This window comes from Cebidichthys violaceus, unplaced genomic scaffold (genome assembly GCF_023349555.1).
Source record: "Cebidichthys violaceus isolate CVI_PGR_0920_01 unplaced genomic scaffold, fCebVio1.0.p SCAF_6, whole genome shotgun sequence".
In the NCBI taxonomy this organism is placed as follows: Eukaryota; Metazoa; Chordata; class Actinopteri; order Perciformes; family Stichaeidae; genus Cebidichthys; species Cebidichthys violaceus.
In genome coordinates, this window is record NW_027176816.1 from 5,706,593 (window position 1) to 5,727,986 (window position 21,394).

General features: G+C 41.0%; 3 protein-coding genes across 4 annotated transcripts; all 3 read right to left on the reverse strand.

Annotated features, from left to right (window-relative positions):
• Positions 1-514: 514 nt before the first annotated feature.
• Positions 515-2,708, reverse strand: hoxc6a (homeobox C6a). Of its 2 annotated transcripts, none has more exons than XM_068733630.1 (2): positions 2,096-2,708; positions 515-1,635 (listed from the first exon to the last, which is right to left on the reverse strand). In XM_068733630.1, the coding sequence occupies exons 1-2, from the start codon at positions 2,490-2,492 to the stop codon at positions 1,328-1,330; spliced, it is 705 nt and encodes a 234-aa protein (XP_068589731.1). In that variant the 5' UTR covers positions 2,493-2,708; the 3' UTR covers positions 515-1,327. The 2 variants fall into 2 exon arrangements, with proteins under 2 accessions (XP_068589731.1, XP_068589730.1); XM_068733629.1 differs by having other exon boundaries at positions 515-1,638.
• Positions 2,709-11,298: 8,590 nt separating this feature from the next.
• Positions 11,299-14,941, reverse strand: hoxc8a (homeobox C8a). The gene is made up of 2 exons (XM_068733022.1): positions 14,193-14,941; positions 11,299-12,815 (listed from the first exon to the last, which is right to left on the reverse strand). The coding sequence occupies exons 1-2, from the start codon at positions 14,626-14,628 to the stop codon at positions 12,487-12,489; spliced, it is 765 nt and encodes a 254-aa protein (XP_068589123.1). The 5' UTR covers positions 14,629-14,941; the 3' UTR covers positions 11,299-12,486.
• Positions 14,942-18,462: 3,521 nt separating this feature from the next.
• On the reverse strand, positions 18,463-20,815 carry hoxc9a (homeobox C9a). Its single transcript, XM_068733102.1, has 2 exons — positions 20,271-20,815; positions 18,463-19,234 (listed from the first exon to the last, which is right to left on the reverse strand). Exons 1-2 carry the CDS (start codon positions 20,812-20,814, stop codon positions 18,990-18,992), a joined length of 789 nt encoding a protein of 262 aa, XP_068589203.1. The 5' UTR covers position 20,815; the 3' UTR covers positions 18,463-18,989.
• Between the last annotated feature and the right edge of the window lie 579 nt (positions 20,816-21,394).

Below are 21,394 nucleotides of genomic sequence, written 5' to 3' on the forward strand. Positions count from 1 at the left end.
CGGTCAGGACCGGCCAGAGCTCTCTGCCCCTGACACACCGCGAGTCCACCAACAGCCCCATATAATAAAATAATAATAATAATAATGATAACAATCATAATAATAATAATAATAATAATAATAATAATAATAATGACAATTTAAACTGCTCACTTGGTTTTAATATATTTACACATATGGACGTGAAACTTGAACGCGCTGGAAGTTGAAATACAGCTGCGGGAATGTTATTGTTTAACCGCATATTGAACAATAGCTCATTCTCATGCTTTTATGAATCATGCTAAGTTGAATATTTAATCAATAAAAGGCCAAAATTTGTTTTAATAAAATCATTTGATTGGCTTATTTGTTACTTGCCTTTACAGCCTTTTTTGACCATAAAGGTCATGATAAAGATAAAATGTCAAACAAGTCTCCACAATCACGCACTGAATTTGGTGCCTATTTCAAGAAATCTTTCTTTATACGATCATCTGACTGAGAAAGATGCTCCCAAAAACACAGGACGATGTTGACATTTTTGCAAATATTTTATTCCATGATACACAATTATGACAAAACATGAATTCGTAACTCCTAAACAGAAGTGAAGAATTACTAGTGTACAAACCTGTTTCACAATGAAAGCCTATTGTGTCAAATGAAAAACAAAAAGGGGGGCTAAGCGCAATTGTATGTTATGCAGCGTCTATCAAAGCGGCTAAATGCACATAAGTCCATACAGGATTTACATAGTATATTGTTACTTTGATTATATACAGGCATTTCAGTTGTTTGTGTGTGGACTGTGGTCTATGTCCGTGCAAGTTTCATTTTTGTGCAGGACACTTTTCGGCGGATGATTCAAGTGGGCCTATACTATAATGCTGTGATCAAATGAAGTGTCCGCCCGGTCCTTTCCTTTCCCTCCGTGGAATGTCCATGTACAACATTGAGTTAAATCTGACCATCACTGTATTCTGTGAGGTGATTTAAAGAGTTCACAGTGATGGATAGAGTGTGGGGAGATAAATACACAGATTTTACTGGCATAAGAAATAACGTTGAAATGAATACTTCTTTTTATTTTCACAATACAAGTGTGACATTGCAATAAAACAGAATCAGCAGCCCAAGTGTCACAGGGGGACAAACTGTGGCTGAAATAATCTGGATTTCTAAGGCTCAACACTCCTGTGGTCAACATGAGATATAAGTGGGAGAGCTGCGGTAGCCATCATGCAGTGAAGTCGCTCTCAAGTCCATATAGATTTTTTTTAGGTAGTTATGTTGGGTTTAAATGGTCATCAGGTGTTTCCCCCTCTTGCGTTTTTGTTTTTTGAAACTATTCTTTCTTCTTGTCCTCATCCTTCTGTTCTTCAATTGCGCCATTGCGTTCCTCCTCCGGAGAGGCTCCTGTCTGTTCACTTCCAGTCACCGTGGAGGTCAGGTTGCTCTCTTTCTTCCATTTCATACGTCGGTTCTGAAACCAGATTTTGATCTGCCGCTCCGTTAAACAAAGCGCATTTGCGATTTCGATGCGTCTGCGCCTGGTCAGGTAGCGGTTGAAATGAAACTCCTTCTCCAGCTCAAGTGTTTGGTACCGAGAGTATATTTGACGTCCTCTGCGTCTGTCTGTCCCGTAGCCCACTCCTGCTGAAATACAAAGTGAAGTCACTAATTGAATCGCTTAGAAGGCGAAGTCACATTTGACATTAAAAGACACACGCCTCTGTCTGAGCTCTAATAATACTTTGAAGCAGTTGAGCACAAGTTTTAACTCATTGTCAGAATCACAAATGTAATAGAAATCCACCAAGAAAAATAAAGTAATTTTAACTGAAAGACAAATCCTTCCTCAAAGGGCATCTTAGCTTTATTATCTAAAATAATAAAAGCATCGTAATGCATTCTCTGTGTCTCTCGCTGCTGGTTATGGCTACTATATCTTTCTTAATATGAAAGCTGTTTGTTTGCACATGTAAAGGCCCATCTACAAGTCGAGGGGATACAGTAATGTTTTATGGGGCCATAAAAAGTAACTTACTCTCTTGGTAAGACATATCGTAAAACTGGCCCATTTCCTTAATTTATTTGTCGTAGTAAAACTCACCGCTGTGTGAGTTCATTCGCTGCATCCACGGGTAGATCGGGATGTTGGTTTTCTGATCCTGCGCTCCTGCTCTTCCTTGGTCCAAACTGTACTCTTGAGCAATGTGGCTTTGTGTATTGAGTCCCATGTTTGTTTGTCTGCAACTGGGAAGCACGTCCTTGTCTTGAAGAAACACGTTTGATCCGTATTCATACTGTGCCCTGCCAGACCCAAAAACGACATTGTCTTGAGGAGAGTAGAAAGGTGCATATATCCGATTCTGGGTCACAGCAGCGCCGTACGACGAAAAATGTCTGACTGTGTCATAGGTGGTGGAGTTTAGGGGTACGTTAGGCAAAACATCTTGACCACCGGATAAATGGCAGGAGAGCGACGGGTTTGCGAAATAAGAATTCATACCTTGCCTGTAACCCTCTCTCCAACTCTCCCCACTTCTTTATCGGTCTCTCTTCAATCTCCTTCTCAGTAAATCTCCTTCCCGTCTGTGTCAACCAACCACACCTTTCTCCAAGGTCTTCTTTTTTTCTCTCGACTTTCTGCTTCTCTAACTGGACGTGGGCTACTTTGAGGATTCAATATTATTAATTTCCAATCTCCGGTTAAGACGCACAAACCCGAGTGTTATAGCCGAGGCTTGGCTCGGTGAGAGACAATATGACAACGTCAGCTGACCATTCTCCACCAATTGAGAGGCAGGAGTTGAGGAGAAACTGTAGCTTTTAGCTCAGCGCTTGAACATTAGTGCTAAATGCCGATAAACACACCGTGGAGTTGGAGTGTCACATTATAAGCTTGGCTGGATGAGACATTTTTGACTTGAAGTTTAACAATATGTGGTGTTTGGGGAGGAAGTATGATGCGAAATGTGGGTAATGTCATTCAGTACAGTGATCACACCCAAAGCAAGGCGGAACATTTGCATAAAAATACATGTGAACACAACTCCAAAGGTGGTAGAGAGTGCAGGAAATCAGCTATCAAATTAATTTACTGAAACACAAAGAAAATCCCTTTTCTGTGATCTTGAGTGCTTGTGTGTGTGTGTGTGTGTGTGTGTGTGTGTGTGTGTGTGTGTGTGTGTGTGTGTGTGTGTGTGTGTGTGTGTGTGTGTTTTCCAAAACACAGTTTTATTTTCACAACACCACTGCAGCGATGGGATACAATATCTGCATGCTCTCGTCCCGCAAGACGCAGCACCTCTGTATAAGACTAAAATTAATATTGGCATTTTTTCTGTTTATCTCAGCCATATCGACGAGTTTCCAGCATACTGTTAATGTTTCCATTGTGTATGAATTATCTGGCATGTGAGCAATTTCAATGCTTTTTGCAGTGAACTGGGGGAGGGTGTAGGTGGTAAGAATGCGTTTATGGTCTCTCTTCTGTGAGGGCAATAAAACAAGTGACGTTCCCCAGCACACCAACAACTATCTCTGCAGCAAAGCCCTGCAACGCGAGCAGCAATCTCACAGGCTCAGAAATGAAAGCACTGCACAGCACGTGGAGGCATAAAGTAAAGGGAAACAGCGCGTATAGATCCGACTGGCTAGCACAGAACTGCGTCCAACTGCGGCCACTCTCTATGAAAATCTAATCAGTTATGCGACTGTCCAGCACACGTCAGACAAAATCTTCCGCAGGCCAACAGTGCCCGGTGTTCCCTTTCAGCCGATAGCAGGTACAGTCTCTTTAAATCACAACAATAAATGCTATGCTTTCAGATTTACGCACAGAAGTTAGTCTTTTCCTCTTGTTCTGATCATACTTCGACATTCCTCTGGCACACCGGGGAAAGGGGAACCGATAATTATCTCAGCAGCAAATTATGGGTTTGAAAATTACTTTAGACTTGTTCTGCAAAAATTTAGCAAGTCTTGAGCGCCTGTCAGGGCGAAATGTTCTACAACTAAATGCGTAAAATTCTACATTAATGACATAAAAGAGACCAGCTTCACTCGCTCTCATTGTCTGTGATTAATATAATTAAATTGCTTTTCGTACAGCTGATAAGAGGGCAGTTTTACACTGCCTGCATTTTCTTTTATTTAAAAAAAGACGTTTAAAAGAATACAAATAAAACACCACACATTCATTTGAAACAATATAATTCACATTATCGTTGCTGTTCGCAACAGGCCATAATAGATACCAAGAAAATAATCAATATAGTTATTGAAAATGTCTGTTCAAACGCAGCAGCCTATCGGTCCACCTCATTGATTACTTCAATGGGGTGAATACTCGCAGCCTAAACGTGCAACACTGTTTGGTCTGTTGTTTGGGATCCTGAATAGCCCATAAAAGAGACAAGAACAAAGAGAAGGAAGTAGCTGGTGCAATAAAAGTTTCCCTTCACCTTATTCGTGGCCATATGTGATATCCGCGTGGTACGAATTTTAGGAAAATAAAGCGCAAAAGTTGGAGGCTGCAATGACCCACTCCTGCTGTCCTGGAATTTGTTCCTTTTCACTTTGATATCAAGTAACGAATCAGTTGATGATTGGACAGAACAAACATAGCATTGTTAAAATACTGGGAGTCCCAATTCAGCCTCTATACCTGTGTTTTTAAGCCACGCAGGGGCCAATGTCACCAAACACAACACATGCGGAAACATATCAAGTGTATTCACCACTTTAATAAATTTAGATTTGAACAAAAGGAGCCCCAAAGCCCAAAATGTGACAAATTTGGTGATTGGCAGTCAACGTTACTTTGTCATGCTCACGGTGTCAGATACAGCATGTATACTGGATTTGTGAAAGTCTTTGTTTCAATAACGACTTCTGTTACTGTCACCATGCTGTTGTTATTATTTACTCATTATTAAAAAATTCAAATCACTTTTAAAATATTTATTTAATCTAAATCGTTTTCAAATTATTTGAGTTTTTGAGACACAGATTTTCCTTAATTGTTATTCACAGCCACCCGCAAGAAAAAAAAACAACCACGCTGCTCCATAAAGTTTAGGTTGTAAATAAAGGCTGAACACTAAAGCCAATGTGTGGACTGGAAAGGCAGGAATGCAGCAGAGGTTGTGCCAGTGTGCAGAATTAGAAAGGTCATTCTTTCCCTCGTGTTTTAGTGTTTTATTGCGGCCCGTGAGGCAAATCACGTGCACGGCTTTTGATGCAGGAAGGAAAGGAGCCGTTTGGTCCACGTTTGCACGATCTTTTAAAGGATATTATAACTGATGATGAACGAAAGAACCAAGAAGGTCTTAGACAAAAAATGATCAATGATGAGCCTGGTACTATAGTAGACTACCAACCATGAAAATTAATAATTAGCATTAATAATACATTAATGAATACTATATGCTCTTGATTTGTTAGTAGTTACCATCGATGAATGCATGCGCAATGAAGGGTGAGACTAATGGTAATAGATCATGAGTAACAGGGCTTCTTCTTATTATTTATATTATTATTATTTTATTTATCGGGGTTATAGAGTTAGTAACTATCATGTTGGATCGGTTTTAAATGTGCACTATAATTGGCTCTTCTGCTGAAGGCCTAACTTTAACAGCCTGCGCCCCTACAACACAACAGGGCCCATCCACGTCCATGAACCTATAACTTCTCCTTTGCATTCTTTTACATCAATATCCAACGGCACAACATCACTCACAATTAGCTATACGGGACCTGTAAAATTTCTACATTATCAGCCATGATTAAAAACACAGCAAGGGAGGCAAAGTCTGGTCTGCCCCTGATGCTTTTTTCCTCTCCCCCGCTTCTAACCTTACTAATAAGGAGTAATTCACATACTAACAATGTAAAGCCCTCTATAAGCACTTTACCATCGCTGGCTAGCCCAATTAATGTCCGGAAGTGTTCGACTTTATGCTCGTTAAGCACTCAGGAAGCTGTTGCCCAATGAGCGCATGTTGATCCACACATCATAAATTATGACCATTAGTAGGCAAAATTTTTGCCCTGTCGGGATTTGTAAGTGAGGTTCTAAATGTGGTGATGCGGACAGATTCATGACTTCATGGAGTTTTATGCGAACCTATCTGTGCTTTTAAAAACACTGCAGGGCAAAACAATAGACTGTGGTTTTCCCTTCTTATTTTAAACCAAGATTTACCTAACAACCCCAAACGTCATGGATTAAATGGACTCTCTCTCCCTCCATTTCTTTCTTTCTCTCCCTCTCTCTGCAGGCAAAGTATTGGGCAGCAGCGGACACGAGCCATTGCAACAGCAATGTTTCATAAGGGAAAAACAAACAACGTGTGTAACAGTAGGTTAAAAGACTTTGAAGGCTTCCAGAGCGAGGCTTTGCCAATAATTGCGTTTGACAAGATTGAAACGCAAAGACTGTTGAGCTTCAGCAGGGGACAGAAACACATGAAATCACTTTATGGGTTCTCTATTTTGTTTTGGGGTGCAGGGCCGATTTAGTATCATGAACCAGTTTTATAGTTTTAACACGTTTCAACACACACACACACACACACACACACACACACACACACACACACACACACACACACTTGCCTCAAGATGGTTTCTGTCCCATCTCAGCCACATGCTGAGAATATTTAGAAATTAATCTGGGTTGATTTTGTATTTTGGTCAAAATGTTGGAAAGAACAGGAGTGCATTTCATATTAATTTGGCACCATTCATGTATGATTTACTACACGCAGTTTAAGTGTAACTGTAGCCCTGTTAAATAAGTGTTGTTATTACTGGTGGTTTTTATGATAATGAAGATATTTGTGATGATTTTTTGCTGATGGTGTGAATAAAATCTCGTGCTGCTCATCATAATGTCGTCAGTGATTATGTCACAATATCGTATAACAAATCACCATCTTATTACATCGGTAGAAAACAATAAAACAGACCAATCCCTCGTTCTCCGAGGTGACAACAACAAATCAGACACTCAGAAACACTCCTCGGTGTCAAGCTCGTGCGGTTACTCGCTGGCAGCCGTGTATCAGCTTGGTCAGCTGACATCCGCAGTGAACCGCCGCCGAAAATCAGCAGCCATAAACAACAACCTCAACACCCGCCCACTTCCACATGCAGCACGTCTGATCGCTAGGGGGCACTGCCGGGATCTACACGGTGTGTCTGGGTGTTTGCGTGTGCGTGTGCATGCGCGCGCGCGCGCGTGTGTGTGTGTGTACATGCGCGTGCGTAAAATTGCACATGATATTCAGGCCCTTGGCAGAGGCTGAATAAGACAAGTGACAGCAAGTATGGAAGCAAGAAATAATTACAGCACATGGATGTAATTTGTCACTGCCTGGTCAGTAGGGCCTGTGAGTGATGACAAAGTTTACTATCAGTAAGCAATTTATTGCAACACATTGGCACAGCATCTCTGAAATGCTCCGCTAATCTAGGCCAAAGCGGTCAGTGGCACACACGCAGGTGCTGCTACACCAGCCAGTGAGGTACAATGCCAGTCGCTCTGGGCATCAGCAGCCTCCCAGGCTACAGGTCAGGTCACACAGAATAGACAACTCACTCACACTCGCTCGCTCGTTCACATCATTTCAACCCAGCAAACATTGGGCTGATTGTCAAACACAACATCAAAACATGAATAAAGATTGATAGAGATATGTGTAATCTTACCCCAACAGGCTCTCCGTAGTTTGTAGCTTCACTGTGGTCCAACATAGCAGCTGAGGGGTCACGATGGCGAGTGGGAAATATCAACAGAGCGCACATCTCCCGTGTACCGTCTTCACATCCCGGCGATAAGGAGCTCGTGAAGGCAGGCTGTCGGCTTGCCGAGAAAAGTCTTTTCTAGCAGGCTGGCTTGCTCCTTTTCCCTTCCCAGTCGCGGTTTTATTGCCTCCGGGGGGGATAAACGCAGCGGCTGGTAGAGGCGGCGACTGTCCCGAAGATCCCTGTGTCAGGGAGTCGGAGATCGGATGAATATCACACGAATCAGCGTCAACATGTGTGTGCAGTTTTTTAAAAATTAGAGTAAAGAAAAAGACGTTTCTACGCCCAGCGTAGTCTGCTGCTGATACAAGGGAAGGACCAGAGAATAGACAACAGCATAAAGTTCATGTTCATAGAGCGTGTGCCACGTGGCTCGCCACAGCCAATCGCAGAAAGGATTCAGTCGTAAACTTTTATTACTCAGCTGTAAATTTCTCCCTTTAACAACCAGGAATGTTTGCACCCATCTTTTCCCCTTTCCTTTTTTCGATTGCACAAAACTAAAAATGGCCACACGGTATGGAGTGCGATGCTGAGATTTCCATTTGTTACAAAATAGACGTGCGTCAAAAGAATATGACAGTTCCCCTGGTGGACAAGCTGTAAGCCATGATGTATCCAAGCCAGCGCGGAATGGGAAATAAAAGTGTGAGTGAGAAATAGAGGGAGGGGAGACAGAGAGACATGGCGAGAGAGACGTCTAATTAAACTTCAATTAGCTAAACACTTCCATATTAGGGCCTCTCTCTCTTTCTGACTGATTCTCGGGATGGATTATATGACAGCAAGCAGATATCAGGTTCCACTGTTGACATCAAACATCAACTAGATGCTCCAGGTACATGCATAAAATGGAGATAATGTCAAATTCAAATGAGTGGCTGAAGGGTATCGTCATATCGTAAACTTGAAAAGCAGGACAGGTGGAGCCTGCAGAGAGCACGCACACACAATAGCAGCTATCCAACCTGACAAGCACACAATATACATCTCTAAAGCTGGTTCAAACTTTCAACATAATCGATGAGTAACACACGCAGAGAAGGAGAAAATTGCGCATTTGAAAATACGGACATACATTTGTATATCTTAAGAAGCACGCGAGGCGGTGACTACAGGGAAATGTCCTCACCTTCAACAAATATATTGCATTGAAACATATCTAAACGAGAGTAAGATGATATGAGAGCAATATAAAATAAATCACTTAATTTGAGCCTAACACAGGTTTTATCTCATAAATTCCACTTGAGCAATGCCTCTCACTTTTTTACTTTTAAAGAAAATTATGGCATGTAATCTTAGTAACGAATAAAACAAATTCCTTACAACAAATGAATAAAAGAAACGTGAGTTACATACTTGAATGGGTGGTGCATCTTGTCCTTGCAGGCCGTGATCTCCAAACTGAGCCTCGGCACAGACAGACAAAAGATGCAGACCCATCCGAGCCGTGCCTTTACACCGCCAATAAAGTTTACAGCAGGTACACTAAACTTTATTGGTTATGTCAACCCTGTGGTAAAAGTACACACACACAATGGGCCCATCCGTGGAGCACAGTAGCTGTGACTTGGGGACACATCCGGAATTTTCTAAAGACTACACGCACGTAAATAGAAAAATAAATACCCTGGATGGACATTGTTTCATTTAGAAAAAATATAAGACACAATTGAGGGGAAACCCTAAACTGTCAATCTACAATACCCTCTGTTCTTTTATGGTATCAGCTTGGACTTGCATTGAGGAAAAGTACTGAAGTTAAAAAGCAGTTTGCAAGCAATCTGCCTTTTCACACGGATAAAATGTAATCGAAAAGCCTGCATACAAAACTGTGATTTCGTTTGGATTCCATTCGTTAGCCAATATGAACTTTAACAAGCGCACATAATAAATGTTGCGCCTATATGTTCATCTGTAAATTGGTTGTACTAAAAATAAAAAAATTAAAATCTTTTCAGAAACAATTCATTTGTTAATTTTGTGTGTTAAAAAAATATTCACTTTAGGCCTTGATTTTCCAAATCTGTACCTTCAAGATAAACCAGAATTAAACATTTTGAATTGGAGTTAAAGACGTAATAACTAAATAAGCACTCGCACCTTACAGCCGTCTTTACGCTAAACTATTTGCATCCACAAGGTCTCATATACAAATGGAGTTTATTCAAAATAGTCTAACTGAGCAGATAAAACGCAGACAGGCTATACGAGCCACGAGTTTTGAATAATTTAGCTGAATGACACTGAAACAACCACACGGAGTGACGGCGTTGTTAATTATTAGAGAGATGTAGCTCAAATAATACATTCAAGTTGTAAAAAATCATAATAATGATAAATAAAGGTCAGTTATTTCCCCTCAAATTAAAAATACAGCTCGTCGTTCAGTGAAATGCGGGTGAAATTATCTTTCAAATAGTAGATGGAAGAAGAGATCAAATGATGTGATTTAAAAGGGAAGGACCAGTTTCTATTAATATAATCTAGCGAGTTGTCTATTTTATTTATTGTAACAACCCTACATTGCTGCACCGTTTTTAGACATATTGAAGTAGCTGTACTGCTTCAATGATACTCTAGAATAAACGAAGGTAATGAGCAGTCAACTTAAAATCAAACAGTCATCATAAAAGCACAGGAGAGGAGACACAAGGTGTTACCTGCACTTGGCCTCTTTTCCGCTTTGATTTCAACGCTCTGAGGCTTTCCGGAGGTTTGTCTGGACACCAAGTTTCACACAACACCTTGCATGGTATAGACAGATAAAGCCTCCCTCATGCTTTGCCATTATTTAGTCTGATTATTAACATCACGCCAGATGTTTGTTCATATCTTCTCAAACAGCCATTATTCATCCCAAGATTCATTAAGGAAAGCTTGGTGTCCTCCCTGAAGAGAGGATGTTTCTTATTAAGAGGATGAATCAAACACGACTCAGGCTTTGGAGAGTATGCATGCTGTGAGTGGGACTCGCAATCTTTCCTTAAAAGGTGCAGGGATCCGTCTGCAAACGCACTTCTGGCGTGTTTTTAATCGAATTGAGTTGGAAAGTTTAAATTAAGTAAACTTTAGTCAAGAAGCTGTTCAATATGCCATCGCCTATATTCTTCCCTCCTAGCGCCGCCAATAAACGTTTGGAGCGCATCATCAAGGCATCAACACTGTTGCACGTTTAGCCATTTCCTCATTGACTTATGTTGATTGTTTCTATCAAATTACTGTATATGAAAACAGAGTCTCTACAGCGGCCCGACGTGTGTAACTCGTTAGAAGGAAAAGCAGAGAAGGTGCAAAAAGGTAACAGAATATGTCGTAAACTGCATATTAGAGTGACTGTCTTCACTTTTGTTTCACTCCACGTATATGTATGCGACTCATTTTTATGTGTGTGAGGGAGGAGGGGAGGAAATCATTTCAGTAACCGAGGGTGTAAAATCAATAAAAAACTGAAATGATTGTGAGCCATCTTGTTTATTTGTGATTTTACATCAACAATGGCGGGGACACACAATTCCGTCTTTCACAGGAGAAACACCAGGAAACGAGCATATTGTTAACATCAATATATAACAAGACGTACATAAAGATTATATTCAGTGCAAAACAACTACGCTATGTCACCAGCACATTAAAATAAAAATTCCCTTACTTTAAAATCCTTGTAATTGTAGCAGGTAATATACACAGTAAATGTGCGTTATAGGCAGTTTTAGTTGTTGGGGAAATAGCTTGCAATCGAATCAGAGCGATGCCAGAAGTGAGGAATATAAATTCAGCAAAGGCAAGGCTCTGAGTTTAGGTAGTGCCGTGGTACAATCTCAAAATTGTTTGCTTGGCTTTGAGCTAATTGTCTTCCCAAGACTCACAAATTGTCTTCAACAAGTGTATATTGTATATTGGGTAAATGCTACATACATAACTTAATAATATAAGGTTGATATAGAACACTTTTAAAATTAAAACCATATGAAATCTCTATATTCAGAAATCTCTATTGCAATTCCCCCAGGTTTAGGTAGCATCAAAGGATTTCAAACGATTGCATTTCCCTGGTAATCCTAGAAAAAGATGTCTGAGGAGCTAATGGCTATCTTTGTCTAGGCCATTCACATGAAAACGAGTAAAACAGTAACAGTAACAATTAGAATAATAAAACGTGTGGTTTATACACAGGCCGTTAGCCAATGTAACTGCTGCGATGATGTTTGAACACTTACTACTAAGTTATAGGCCTACACTCTGAAATGACGTCCATGTTCTTTTAAATGTGGGCTATAATCTATTTACAACACAGGTCGGCGTTGGTCATGTTTTGATCTTATTTGGCTATGCTTTTGATACAGGTATTATTAAAAGCAAATTTGTAAAACATTGCTATGCCATTTTTCATCTAACATGCGTTTTTAGTTTTTTGCAAGGGCAACTGTTCTATCAAAGAAAGTGTGCTACAAGCGTGTGTAGCTTCTACAGAAAAACACAAATGCAAATCATGTTAGGATAATGGTGAGACGGGAGAATTTTGTCTATTTGTGATATGAGAGGGATTCCTGTTCCCTCTTGACAAAATGAAAGGATGGTCATAAAGTTGACGCTCTCTGCCTCCGTGTGACTCTTCCTCTGTTTATGGGACCTCTTTTTTTCTCCTTTTTCAGCCATATAACCATAAAAAGGACCATAAAATCACTCCTTGGTTTCTTCTTTCTCTTCCGCTTCTTTCTCTTCTGCTTCTTCCACTTCACCGTCCTCGTTTCCTTCTTCCTCGGCCTCGGCCTCGGCCTCGGCTTCAGCCTCTCCTCTCTGACCCGGAAACTTGTCTTTGTTGTTCTCTTTTTTCCATTTCATCCTCCTGTTCTGAAACCAAATCTTCACCTGCCGCTCGGTGAGGCTCAGGGCGTGGGACACCTCGATCCTTCTCTTGCGGGTCAGGTAAGGGTTGAAGAGAAACTCCTTCTCCAGTTCAAGAGTTTGGTAACGACTGTAGGTTTGCCTCCCATTCCGTCTTCCTGGGGCTTGAATGAAATAAAGCCAGAGGTTAGCTGGACTGACCACGGTCCCCCATAAAAAAAATCATTGCGATGACTTATAATTAATTCAGCATTTGCTTCTTTCCCCTCAGCATGAATACTAATCGTCCAGCTCCTTCATTTAGCTTCCATCCTTTTTCACATTTACTCATAATGAGCGGGGGAAGTCCAAATCTGAAGTCTGAGATGGGTAAATCTATTAGTCTAGAGTTTATATAATGTGTGGAATTTCTAAAATGAATTATATTTTTCCACGTATGTTTGTACTATTTACAGATATGTCTGCAGGAGCTGGGACTTTTACACCCACTACACTAAAGAGTTACTGGGTGAGTGTGAAAATATACTATCTTTATACATTTATATAGAAAAATCAATTATTAATTCATATGTCTGTACATTAAGGCAAAAGTGTCCTAAAGTGTCATCAGTTTATTGATTCAGAACCCTTACAAACATATCAATATTGTATTTTAGATTGGTATTTAAACTACATGAAGAAGCAGAGAAAAAAAGTATGGTTTTCCTCACTAGCAGCAGGGCCTATACAAGCCTGGTTCCGATTTTCAATCACACACACTCCCACACACACTGAGTGGCACACACATGAGGCAAATAAGAAGAGGGTGGGGGGGGGTAGTATGAGAAAATAGAGGTGAGATTAAACTGCGCTGTAACAACAGAAGGGGACAGACTATTGATACACCTCTCTGTGGGCAGATACAAATGAAGCTTACACCTGTGTGGAGTTAATGTAGCCTGATATCCTGAACAGAATGATCCATGAATGGAAGGGGTTATATCCACAAAGCCCTTATGATTATGGCTATGAGTCTGAGCCACATTGGGCCTGTGGTTCAAATTACCCCCAAACCCTTAAAACCCGGATTCTGGATAATCTGGGCATGTTGTGTTTCAGCTAACCCTCCTTTCACTCTGCACGCCCCTGGTGTGTGGCACCGGCATATTTTAAACTATGGCATATCCCTCCTTCCGCCTGGTGCATTCAGAGTTTGTGAAATATCTTATGACAACGATAATTGACTTCAAAGAGCTGATGTCCTGAGCTGTGATCAGCAATTCGGTGTTTAAAGGCACTTTTGAAAGCAAAAATCCAGCCCTGTATAGACATGTGCTGCAGAGTAACAGCTGCCTGCAGTACAGGTTGTATCTGCCCCATCATGTTCCCTGACTTAATTCGTTTTATAGTTAAAAGACACACTCGTGTATACTCAGGCATATTTAGCACATATGCACACAAACGCATACACACAAGCAGACACACACGCACACACAAACAGACTCACACGCGCGCGCACAGGGTAACATAGAAAGAATAGGAAATAATTGTACGATTCTGACCGTGGGGTCTCATCCAAGGAAACATAAGACTGGGAGAGGAGTTTTGATTTAAGTGGCCTTGTCCGTCTCCGGGGTTAGAGCTGCTCGACGATTTACAGTCTGGGTATTGCGCTAGGCTTGCGTCTTGCTGGGTACCATAAAGCGTTTGCCTCGGAAGGGCTTCATATCCATAAAATTTCGTAGCGTCTCCGTGGCAAGCCAAAGCGCAGGGGTTTTGCTGGTATCCGGGGTTGGAGATTCCCGTGGTCCCGTGGTGGAAAAAGTCCTGCACATGATGGGACGGGTGCTGAAAGCCCGGTGCGGCTGCTCCGGGTCCGTAAACCAGCGTGTGGCTGCGGGCGACGCTTTGTGGAAACCTGCAGTCGTAGTAAGTTGGCTCCAGTGACTCGCTGCCTTTGTACTTAGAAAAAAGAGGGTTAACAAAATAGGAGCTCATGTTTAGTTAGCATCAAGCAGATGGGCTCTCCCGCTGTAGAATATCTCCTTTAGGATGATGGCAGCCTTTTGTTTAGGGTCCCAACTCGCACAGCGCGCACAGGCAGACAAACCGGAACTAGGAGAAACGCTGCCCCTTTGGACAATCTACGGCAGCTCACTCTCTCCGAGCCGTTCCTCTCATCGGATTTCTCTCGCAGTCGTGAGTGGTGTTTTTTTCTCCAGGTTTCGTAGGCTCAAACCCGGCTCATGGCATGTGCTTTGGATGTGCGATTGCTAAGGTTAAAGCTGGCTTGCTCCACCGGCACAGTCACAGACGCTGCTCTTTTCTTTCTTTTCTTTTTTTTTAGCTTCCCACCGAACCACCCCCACCACAAGCGCCCCCACCCTCCTCCACCCCCACCCCTTCATCTTCCTACGACCGGTCAGACGTGGGCCCTACGTATATCCACCTTGAGAGGATCTGCACTAATCATAACCAACAACCCGAGAGGCTTTAAATATGATCAATGTTATGTTTATCGCAAAAAGCTTTGTTATAAGCTGATCAATGGAGTCGTGCACTTGTTAAAATATAAAGAATATGATACATGGTACATTTTCACTGTAAAGACAGATTTGTATAGTTCAGCTTGTTGTCTTTGCATGGGGGTTATGAGGTATATAAAGCAGAGAAAGCTCCCTCATTAAAAACGGATAAAGCTGTTATGAGTGGCCGTTTGCCCTGTCAGGCTCTACTGAAGCTTGAACACTAATTTCTAGAAAATAGTTGAGCTTTTATGGGCTCCAGGAGGTCAACATATACCATTTGTGAAGTTCATGAAAACCGAAATGCTACACAAGAAATACAAAAGCAATACAACATTGAAGCTACGACATCAAATGTCAAAGACAAAGAATGTATGATAATAACACAAAACATCGTCTTCGTGTAATCGAGTGAAGGCCAGGCAGACACACTTGCACTATGCGCAGTAAAATACCGACACACGCAAATATAAACACGACCTGTGAATACTGGGTGCCACTTACTGACCCTGTAAAACCGACGAGGATAAGCAGTAAATCTCCCACGTGGAGGAGTTCATAAAATTTTACATCGGATGTTTAGCTACAATGAGCGCGAGCACAATTCCCAGCCCAATACTTGCATGGTCTCTCTCTCCAAATATACCAGTGTGGTTTTTGTGGGGTTACTGACGTTTTATACACATCATCGTAAAATATGAAAGGCGCACTGAGCGAATTTATAGACCTTTCACACTCTATAAATATGCAGATTGCCAATCATTGTTGCACACTTCTTGGGGACTTTGAGCTACAGACGTCACAACCAACACATTAAGGACATAAATGAGCAGGTAGCTAGTTTTTTTAACACACTGTGCCAACACGTTCTGGCAATTGGTGTGTATAATTATATTGTATTATCATTATTTTATTATTATTGTATTGTTATTATTATTATTATTATTGTTATCATTATTACCATGTTATTGTGTGATGTGACTATTATACATAATGATGTTGTTGTTTCTCTTGTCAGTGTTGTTATTTTGGGTATTGATGTTGCTGATACAATTGTTATTAAAATCTATATATATTTAAATATTGCTTCTGTTTGTTCATCAATTATGTTATTGCTAATACGTTAATGTGTTTGTTTTTCCACTTAGGTAGCCTATTTTAATTGAGTTATTATTTTTAATTTACACCACGAAAAATAAAACCAACAAAATATAAAAAAAATCCAGAAAGAGAATCCAAACACATTATGCCGTATGAACCCATCTAAATGCAGATATGTTTGCCCTTTGTCAAAACTTAAACCTGTGCGAGAGATATTATCGTATTTTAATGGGAACACAAGGGGTAAAACAAATATCACAACATCTTAATTAACTCATCAATTTAAGGATATTGGAGTTGCTTTCATCCAAAAAGTGACACTAACTAAAATAAAAATGTAAACTCATCAGACTCATTGTAAACTCATTGTTTTCAAAAAATAAAACAATAAAAGAAAAAATAGAAGAAAAAAACCCGTCTATGCAAACATTCTATTCATAACACAACAACCAGCTCGCTGCATTCCAGAGTGTTGCTCTGTGGCCTTTTACACAAAATGCGGTGGGTGACCAGATCTGTCATTTTGTCATCGATAGGTTACTCTTCATTTTCAGCCAAGCCACAGAGCTGTAAAGAAGCCCTTCAACACACAGACTTTGCTCAAAACATGGATCAACAGCGTCATCTAGTGTTCACATGTGTCCCTAAACCTGAACGAATCCACCAATAAAAACAACTGTGATGTACACGGAAAGGGTCTCCCCATTTGCCCAAACCCTGTATGTATCACGTCTTTTTTCCTTAAATAAAGCAGAGGGAAAGAAGCCGTTTACGCCACACCTGTAACTACTTGCCTCCAGTCTCCTCTGTTTTACAGCAGACTTGGTATTGTTGTGGTACTGTATCTGTTTCCTCTCATGGCCGCTACCTGCTCTCTATAAGAGATAACAGTGCTCCGCAGCACTGATATTCATGCACAATAACTATTGACGTTTTGCCATCTAAATGTAGGCTAATAGACCACTCATGTGATGAAGTGCGGGGGGGCTGAAGCTGGCCCATCAGGCAAAAGTCCCCTGAACGGTGCACAAGACTCTCCTTTGAAGGAGTCCACCACCACCGTCCATTAAAACCATAAAGTAATTTAGCCCAGACGTCTAGCCAGTTAGTCGAGTTTGCTTTGTTCGTCTGCATTTGAGACAAACAGCCGAGCTCCAACAGGGGCTGTAAAACTGGCATTTTTGTCCGAGCAGAGCGGAAATGCACTGGATTAGGCTTTGAAATTACAGCATCCTGTCCGTATTGTTTGCCACCACAAAAAGGCAATTTAGGCCTCTCCCAGGAAACAAATGCGAGACTTGGGAAATCGTTTCTCACCTTTACACTCAAATGTTTAAATTTAGTCTCAGATTCTCTGATCGCATGTGTGCTTGGCGAACGAGACTACCAATCTATACAATTATCTAGAAGTTAATTAATTTAGAAAAATAGCTCATAGCAGTGGTTAATATTTAGAAACGAATACGTTCTCGGAAATGTGACAACTGCACACATCTTGGGTACTTTCAAGACATATAGGCGATAAAACAAATACCGCCTCATTTTGCTGTTATAAGAATGTTTGGTGTATAATATAAGTGAACTACATAAGTGAACTATATTGCTGCAGACCATCCATATTAGTAAAACCGTAAACAACAGAGCAGAATGAATTATTTGCAAAAAAAACGGTGCATTATGTTCCCTTTTCCGCTTTAAAATACGATCTTTTGTGTGTTTCTTTTGGTGAGTGTGCACATCATATGCACAACTGTAAATGTACGTGGCTGAGGTTTAAAAAAAAAAGCTACTTAAGACACTGATTTAAAGCAATACATTGCTAAATTAAAACAATGTTGTCTTGCTAGCTGTGCTGCCAACGTTAGGTTTTCAACCTCGGCATTATTTGCGGTGGCAGAGCTCATTTAGGCCTTAGCTGTATTGGAGGAATGTTAGTTAATTATTATTATTATTAGTACTTAATAAGGAGGCATAATTAATTAGCTAACTTCCATCTGTTTGTAACATAACCAATGATGATTTAGTAACTCCACTTTCCTGCAGTTTTTAAATCCGTTAAATGTAGGCTTTTATTGAAGTAGATCATGTTTATTAGGCCCTCATGCAGCCACGTGTGCCAATATGCGTTTGGACGCAAATATGAGATCCACAATGAATACAGCGTACAAGCACTTAGTGATTATGTTTATATTTGCAGAGGTCTATATCTACAGTCTATTGTTAAACTCGTAGGTTACAATCGAAAAAAGAGATGCACAAATACAGCAACAACTATCACAAAAATACAAGACAGACAAGTCCGATAGCAGATGTTCTGGTTCTGTACAAAATACTACACCTGCACAACAACGTATACAAAAGGAATACACATGAAAGAAAACATTCACATCATAAATTATGGGTTTGTGAAATTCAAAAGAATTCAAGTATTCTCTTTCTTCAGACAGTCTTAACGTGTCCAAACTGCACTTGTATAATTTTTCTTACAAAAAAACATCAAGGTATTTCGAAGTGAAAGCAGAATGTAATTGTCTCTTTTTTTCTTATATAGTGGACAATGTGCACTGGAAAGAAACAATCAGCTTCAAACTGTCTCGAAGTTAAGGTTAATACAAAATCCAACAAAGTGACAAATATGAAGAGGAGGAGAGGGGGACCATCGTGTGTTTTGGTACATCTGTGCTGTCCATTTGACTAGTGGTTATTATGGCTGATGTGTGACTGCAGTCCACTTTATTGTTCTTTTCTGTCGTTCTTTTCTTTGTTCATTTTCTTCATCTTCATTCGCCGGTTCTGAAACCAGATTTTGACCTGCCTCTCGGTCAGATTCAGGACCCTCGCGACCTCGAATCGGCGGTCTCTAGTAAGGTACATATTGAACAAAAACTCCTTTTCCAATTCGAGAGTCTGGTACTTTGTGTACGGACATCGCTTCTTCCTCGTGGAGCGAGCGTGTATCCAATTTGCCACAGGGTTATCTGCAAGTAAAAAGCATAATAATAATAAAGACATAACATACAGGGGCAACACATTTTTAAAAACTGAAATAATGGCTAATGACTACCACATTAGTGTTAAGCATTTAGAAAACGTGCCTCTGGATTTACAGCTATTCTATCACAAGGTGCTACAATTTAAAATGGAGGTTCAAAGCATAAACAAGTTTGATGTTCAAGCTGAGATGAAAGTAAACATTTTGAGGAAAGAGCCTCAACCTCAGACTATCCAACCCTACACTGATTTGCTTCCTTGTCCCCTTGACTTGTGAGTAACACCGTCGTAAAATACTCAATGCGCTTATTCACTTTATTGGCCCATAAAATGGCCCGTGGTTCAAGCCTTTACAGGTCCGTGGTGAAAGTCCTCCAGTATGTCCCTACATTCCTCAAGTTGTCTTGAAGACTCATGTGAATTTGTTTTGGACCCAGAGAGGAGAGCAACTTTTCATATGTAACTACATGCATATCATCCTCTCAATATTATGTGTGTAAATAAAAACTTACGGATCAAATAGAGCCTAAATGTGGCATTTCCACATCAGACAGGCCTACATAAGAAAAAAGAAAAACAGGACTAAAAGTCGGCTTATGAGGCGTGTGTAATGGCACGGGGTCAAAATATGGTCGTAAAAATGCACCATAAAGCATTTACTGATGAATAGGATTATTTCATAAATCGCTTAAAGTTATTTGCTTAAATAAATGCTCATTGCATGTTTTAACATGATGCAACAGACTTCCAAATTCAACGTCCTCCTGTAGTTTTGAGTCCATGTTTACAACCCCGTCTGGTTTTATAGCCCCAATATTAGCCTAGTAGCGTTTGTCTTTTATAGTTCCTAAAGCTTTCCCCTTAGCAGAGGCGATTCTGGGCTGAGCAGAAATGGGAAGATGAAACGGCTTATAATTTCACTTTATACAGGACGTTAAAATGCCTTTAAGCAAAAGTAGTTTTACACAGTCCCCAAAGAAAACTCCCACCCGGTTGTAAAAGACTGCAGGAGCTTGAACTTACTCGGATCTAGCTCCGGCTTCTCGTCTTTATGTTTCCCTGTAGCCAGGAGCTCCGACTCGGGAGAGGGGATATTCTGCGGCGTCTTGTCTCGCATGTCAGTGGATGAGCAGTACAGATAATCCGTGTAGGTCCGTCCGCTGGAGCCAAGGCACTCGGCGGCTCTGTGCTCCTGAAAGGCGTCGGGCTTCAGCCCATAGTGCCTGCTGTTCCCCGGATAGCCATGGAAAGGCACGGCGCCTGATATCGGCTCCAGCCATGACCGCATATACCTCGAGTCTGTGCCTAAGTGAGGTTGGTGACTGTATGGATGGTAAACCACTGATGACTGGGAGTGTACTGGGGTCCAGGAGGTGGAGAAGACGGGTGGCTTGGGTGCGAAGCTGCAGGAAGGATAGTCAGCACACTCCGGTACTAGGGACGTCGGACGAGGGCCGGCTGGGTGCGAACCGGGAGCCGAAAACCGAGCTGCAGCAAGGACATCCTCGTTTTCATGGTTGATCAAAGAGTCCACATAATAATTACTTATGGGACCCGTGGTCGACATGTCGAAGCCTCCCTGACTCTTTTACATGCATCCGATTATTATATGGAGTGTATGTGTACTTTTTTGTCGAGCCATAGAACAATCAAGGCAGGTAATTATTTCTCAACGCTTCCCTGGCTGCTATTGGCTGACTCACGGACACGTGATTATATTTACCCCCACAAAAATTGTACAGTGGATCAATGCGCCACTTATCCTGGGATCTCAATGCACATAAATCGGATTAAAGAATGTGCTCTTTTGATCTTTCTCTGGGACGTATTAGAGGTAACTTCAGCAAATATGTTTAATTATACAGAAAACGTGTCTTTGTAATAGTGGATCTTTCTGTAGACGCAGTACAGACCTGCGCACATTACATCTAAAACCGAGCAGGGCACTATTTGATGGTGTAATTAATCTCTGTCTGGCGAAATCCGTAGCCCCGTGTTATTGCAACGGGTAGTATTGCAGCATTAAAGTGTTTGAATCGTTGACGTCTTTTATCTTTATCAAAGCAGCAGCAGCACGTTTGGTAAAGTGAAGGGTGTATAACGTTCTGAAGATGTCTGTTTATTTGTTGATAGAAAGAGAAGCCATC

Excerpts from the sequence above, each read along its gene's own strand:
- hoxc9a (XM_068733102.1), bottom strand. The coding sequence starts at position 20,814 with ATGTCGACCACGGGTCCCATAAGTAATTATTATGTGGACTCTTTGATC. Across the intron at positions 19,235-20,270 it reads GAAGCCGGAGCTAGATCCGA|ATAACCCTGTGGCAAATTGG; the intron begins GTAAGTTCAAGC and ends TTTTACTTGCAG.
- hoxc8a (XM_068733022.1), bottom strand. The coding sequence starts at position 14,628 with ATGAGCTCCTATTTTGTTAACCCTCTTTTTTCTAAGTACAAAGGCAGC. Across the intron at positions 12,816-14,192 it reads TCCTTGGATGAGACCCCACG|CCCCAGGAAGACGGAATGGG; the intron begins GTCAGAATCGTA and ends ATTTCATTCAAG.
- hoxc6a (XM_068733629.1), bottom strand. The coding sequence starts at position 2,492 with ATGAATTCTTATTTCGCAAACCCGTCGCTCTCCTGCCATTTATCCGGT. Across the intron at positions 1,639-2,095 it reads GCGAATGAACTCACACAGCG|CAGGAGTGGGCTACGGGACA; the intron begins GTGAGTTTTACT and ends TTTGTATTTCAG.